We start from the raw sequence: 5,964 nt of genomic DNA, 5'->3' as shown, positions 1-5,964 counted from the left end.
GATGTCTGGAACAGCTCAAGTCATGTTCCTTCTGAGGGTTTATTTCTGCAAAATATTCAACCTTCACCCACTGTGAGCTGCTCTGGAGAAGGGCAGCAACTAAATGACTAAAACAGAAATATTTCTATGGAGGCGTGTAGTGTCTAACCAGTAAGTGAAGTCTCTTATCAATGTAAACCTTATTTCTAATCTTCATTTAACAGAAAGTCAGTGGAGCAACGGGCTCTTCTTCAGCAATGATGTTTATATTTCTGCACTTCTACATAGTCACACCTGAGAAAAAGAACCTTATTCAAATGCCACTCTGTGAGGGCTGTTGACAGAGGGAAAAACATTATCACAGGTATGTTTACAGCAGTTCATTTAAACTGTAGAGCTACGCAGTTTGTTTGTGCGGACGTGAACAATATAACTAAATCTCAGGTGGCACCTAAACACACAACTCCTCCTGAGAAGAGTTTTTTTCTCACCTGAATCGAAAGGAAGGACAGAGGGTGTTCTGCAGATTTCAAAGGACGCGAGGCAAATTGTGATTTGTAATTTTGGGCTATATAAAATTTGACTGACTTTGTGAAAACACACATTGTACTACACTATTGTTTAAAAGATGGCAGAGTACATTTGTTTCCCTTTTCTATTTTCCTTTGATGTGCAATAAAAGGAAAATGCTGAATACCAGAAAAAAAATCTATGTATTTATGGATTTACTTTATAATCACTACAATGGTGGTGTGTTGTGTTCATTCAGTCACGCTCATAGAACAATCAATCCTGTGTGAAACTTTGTTTGTATTTTAATGGATCACCGTCTCTTTATCAATCAATACAAATCAATAAAAGCCCCTGTGCGTTCCTTGAAGACTAATCAATCAACCAGCCAACCACTGACCAAAACCACCGACAGGGATTCCCTTCTCACCGGGTTCACCTACACTTTACAATACACAAAGTGTGTGGTGCTCTTTTTTTTTTTTGCTGTCCTCAAACTGAGAAGCACCTGATTCAGCTGCTTACTACAGGAAGACACCCATCCGCTAAAATACTAATACTACCAATCCAATAGTTTGAGAAATCAAGTCTTTGTGAAGGTCACAAGTGTATCATCAAGGACCAGTGTGTAGGAATAAGTGGCATCTAGCAGTGCAGTAGAGCTAACACTTCCAAGCGTGTAGGAGAAACTACAGTGGCTGCAAAACTGGCAAAAAACACGAAACAGCCATCTATCTATAGCTAGTGTTTGGTTTGTCCGTTCTGGGCTACTGTAGAAACATGGCAGTTCAACAAGCGTGAGAGGTGAGGAAGGTGATTATACACTAGTGAAAAGATTTCATGTCTGCCAACAGATCCTCCTCAATGTTACACACTGGACCTTGAAGAAAATGTGTGTATCGGATTTCTGAAGGTCAACAGTTCCACTACACCCACCTACAAAAGGATTCAGTCACCAACAATAAAGTCTGTAATGTTTCATTGTTCACATTTTGCATTTTCCCTAACATGAAGATATCAAGATTTTGGATTTATCTAATTTCTGTTGGCCTAAAAGTACCCAAATCTAATTATACTGAGACTAAATACACTGGAATCAGTCTACAAATGTAGACTATTCCCAGGTCGCTAAAACACCCAAATTCCCATAAAAAAAAACAGTGGTCATGCCCCCTGTCTGCATTAAGATGAAGGCAATCCTTCTGGCTTTTCTGGCTTCATCATACCTGCAGTGACTTTGATTTTACTACAAGTCAACCAGCCAACCAGTATTGATTAATCAAATGTCAGTTACCTGTGTGTCCATTCTGAACAGCAGCAAACAAGGCAGAGGTTTGGTTGTGGTTGTGGTAGAGGTGGTGGTCTTGGTCAAGATGATTGGATTTGTTCTCCATGGCGGTGGTAGAGGTGGTGTTGGTGGACGTGGAGGTGGTGGTAGTGGAGGTGATGGTGGTTGGGTCTGGTTGGTTAAGCAGCATTGACAATAAAGTGACATTTCCCTGGGAAGCAGCTTGGGAGAGCAGGGGGCGCCCGCCGTCCAGGGCAGCAGGCCCACCGCCGCTAGGAGAGGAGACTACGGAGGGACACCAGCCTGCAGGGGGAAGGAGGAGCAGGAGCAGCACAGGTTAAACTAGGAGGAGGAAGAGCGGGAGGAAGAGGAAGCTTCTAGAAGTGCTGAGCATGAGAGAGCAAGGTTTAAGAAGGTGGGCGGGTTGGAAGGGAAGGAGGGCACACTTCAGTTCAGCACATTCTGTAGTACAGTCTCTTTTCTCTGAGCTGCAGGCGGGAGTAAAGCAGGAGATTGACTGTTAACGGGTCAGTGAGTACAAGCTCATGTTGTGCAGCCAAACATTGTTCAAATCCCCATATCGTTACTTCAAATTCTAGTGGAGATCCCAAAGTTAAAAAAACACGTCAGGCTAGATTTGGGGAAAATGTTTATAAAATGAGGCAAAGGATATCTGCAATAGGGTGTAGCCATAAAAACAAGGAGTCTTGGGTCTTGATCTTAAACTCAGTGTGAACATCATATGGATTTGATGAAGCGTAAGAACAAAATGAATACAAAATATAATATATATAGTATGAAATTGTCAGACATTGAGGAAGGATTTTGACGACCTTAAAGATACTTAAAGGTGAACGAAAAGGGGAAAGTGTAAAAATTGTTAATCAACTGGCAAAGAACGACCTCTACCGGAAACTTTCAACACTGAACATCCAGAATGTGTGTTTGGAATTGCTAAATGTTCTGCTAAGAGACCTTTTTCACAGTCTTTACCCTATTATTTCATGTCAAAATGGCTGCTGTGAAAAAGGTCCATAAGGGTAGGTGCTCTTATTCCAGTTAGTACAACAGAAATCAAATATTCAACCACCCAGTTGGTTTCTGTTTGTGTAGCCTGCAGCTATTATTGGCTAAATCCCATGTGGTGGTTAGTTATGTTGTGAACAAATCAGTAGGATTATGGGAGGATTAAGGGAAAAACAGGTAGACAGGTTAAGTGACACACTGAGGTTTTGTTTCAGCTTTAGCTGGAACTCATCCAGGAACACTGTGTGGTTAAGGCTCCGGTCGCTTTACTCAGCCTGTGAGATTATCTCTCCCCTCAGACCTGCTGCGAGAAATATCTGTTTAAATAAAACTCCAAACTCAGTGTAAAGCTTGACAAACAGTACCGGAATTACAACTCTTGTTACCACCTTATCAAGCCTATTCCTGATCACCTCCTTAAAATGACCTTCAAGTGTGTAGTTTCTACAAGTGTAGAAAAAGGACATGTTTCACACCATATCACAATATCACATATATTGTGCACTGTATGAAGCTTTTGAACTTGCCATGTTTTAATATCTGACAAACAAAAATATTACAGGTGTCTCGTTCATCATATTTGCCTTCTTTGGACACTTTGGGATCACCGCTAGAATAAAAAAAATAAAAAATTCAGTTTGAACAATGCTTTGCTACACAACACACAGCCTGTGAATATTAATCCACTAGTAGGTCTAGCAGAGTTTTAATGTTAGGGAGATGAACAACAAATTCAAGTGTCATAAATCAATGTAGCACATATAACTGCTGTTAAATGTGCTTCAAGTGAATTAAGAAAGTGCAGGATTTAAATTGTCAGAACAGGACAAAACCTCCCAAACATGAGCACGATATTACAGTCTTGCATTTGCTCATCTTGTGTTTCATAAAAACAAGATTTTTAGATACGTTCATCATTCTTCACATAAACGGTTTAGTGTGGTAACAGATCCTATTTTTATTATATCCTCCCCTGCCCCAGAAAATGCAACTTAAGTTCAAAACTTTTGCAGGGATTTCTCAATACGCAGGAACTTAATTCAATCTAGTTAATTTAGTCAACATGTGAAGCGTGCTGCTGACAAAAGAGTCTGTCATTGCATCAGATTAAGAGCGAGAGCATTCATCTTTCAGTGCAATCATTCATCCACAATATTCACACCGTGGACAAATAAACATACATACATTATTTAGAAGAATACTGGAAATATACAGCATTATTTTAAATGATTAAACACAACAAACAGGAAAAAAAGACCTAATTACTACAGTCAACAACTTTACTAAAATGACTAAACAGCTACTCAGAGATGTCATGCTAAAGATGCTACTTTAACCATGGCTTTATACGGCTGTTCTGAACTAGGAAGGTCAGAAATGAATTAGAAAAGAGGAGGACGGAGAATTTCAGTGCAGAAATGTATCTCATAGACTGAAGAGCGAGATACAAAACAGACTAAAGGAAAAGTGCAGCAGAGAACCTCAAGGACACAGATAATGGTAACGGCAGCTGTTTTGGTTGCACTTTCTGTCTGATTGGGTGGTGGTGGGGGATAGGATAAGCAGAAAGGCTACAGAAACATATGTGGCTGCTGACAGGTGAGATTGTGGACCTGCTTTGAAACTGATAAATACAGTAAGTCTGAGAAGAGCAGAATTTCTACTCCACAGCTTTATCAGATTTGTAAGTGAGAGATGGTGCAATCAAATGCAATGGAAACCGAAAGGTTGGCAAAACTGGAGTTAACTATTTTTACTTGAGATCAGTTTGCAGTAACAAAAATATAATTTTAGTCTTGCAGCACTCAGATGGACCATGTTTTAACCGATTGCCACATCAGCAGATCTGAAGACTTTTTCAGAGAAGCAATAATGTGACCATCGACGAAAACATGGTATGACTGTCATGTTTCAATGGAGTGCCACATTTTTGAAGAGTAGTAAATTTACTTTCAGGTCTTTTGTTCTTGGCAAAGCACTTGGTTATATAACTAGATAGAGCAGCTATATATCTTTAAATTGGTATACATCTGCATGCAAAAAACAGGACTTTCACAAATGCAAACCTATTTGTTAAATTTCACAGGATCCTTTAAAAATTAATTCCAGCTTATTACAACTTCAGTCTTGTTGTCCTATGTTTGATAACTGGGAACAGAAGTCAGATGGGGCAAGACACATGAGCAGCCACATGATCAGACAGCTGGAAGACGAGACTTAAGCCAAATTACCTAAGAGGTTAGGGGACCTTTTTCACAGCAGCCATTTTGACATGAAATAGTAGGATAAACTTAGTTGTTACCAATGATGTAGTATGTGTAGCAGAGCCTTTGCAGTGAGCCACCATGCACAATAACATGATTCTGTTTGACCTGAACAGAACAGAACCTTAATTACTGTCATTGATAACACCTGTGTATACTATTTCATGCCAAAATGGCTGTTGTGAAAAAGGTCTACTGGAGGTAAAACCAAAAGTGAGTTCAACCAAACTGCTCAATGAAAAGTGTGCGCACTTGGGTAACAAGTTTCCTCTTCCAAACCTGTCTGACCACCTGCCATGTCAATCACAGTGAATAAAATTGTCGGCCAAAACTATGGAAATAAGTCTAAGTGATAAACTGGAATTATTCTTTAAATTGTGCTACACAGTCCAACCAAGCATTGCACTAAAAGCACATCACAAGGTAAATATAAATGCTAACATTTATATATAAATGATTAAACTGCATACGGAGAGCCGTCAGTGACACAGGAAGCAGAATGGACAGGAGGTTAGTGGGACAAGTTAATGGAAGCTGAAACAAGATGAGTGCAGGAAGTAGAAGAGTGGTCATGGCATGCTACTGGAGCATGGAAAAGGGAAGGGGAGGAGAGAGCAGCCTCTGGCATCAGCTTCAGAGAGGATAGGGGTTACTGGTGGGAAGGCCTACAAACCAATCTGAATACACGAGAGGGGAAACATCTGCTTTGCCTCAGTTCACCCTGACATGATGCTTCTGCTGTGGGATGGCTAACCTCTAGTCCCTGAGCAACAGTCAGGCACATGTTAGCAACATGTTGTCACTGTCCGCTGTTGATGCTAATTACGACAGGATGACAACATGGGAGACGAAAGGTGCCCAGAGGGAGGACATATTAAGGGCAGAGAGAGAGAGAGA

The 5,964-nt window shown here is 40.4% G+C and overlaps 1 protein-coding gene across 1 annotated transcript in view; it reads right to left on the bottom strand.

Annotated features, from left to right (window-relative positions):
* cttnbp2 (cortactin binding protein 2) overlaps window positions 1-5,964 on the bottom strand; it is an 83,965-nt gene that overhangs the window by 30,872 nt on the left and 47,129 nt on the right. The window contains exon 5 of the mRNA XM_035665636.1: window positions 1,784-2,080. Within this exon, the coding sequence (XP_035521529.1) occupies window positions 1,784-2,080 (297 nt within the window). The remainder of the gene's footprint in view (window positions 1-1,783; window positions 2,081-5,964) is intronic.

This window comes from Morone saxatilis, unplaced genomic scaffold (assembly GCF_004916995.1).
Source record: "Morone saxatilis isolate NCDOM2014 unplaced genomic scaffold, NCSU_SB_2.0 Contig2, whole genome shotgun sequence".
Taxonomy (NCBI): Eukaryota; Metazoa; Chordata; class Actinopteri; family Moronidae; genus Morone; species Morone saxatilis.
The sequence above is the reverse complement of the archived record's forward strand: the minus strand, read 5'-3'. Positions and strand labels throughout refer to the sequence as shown.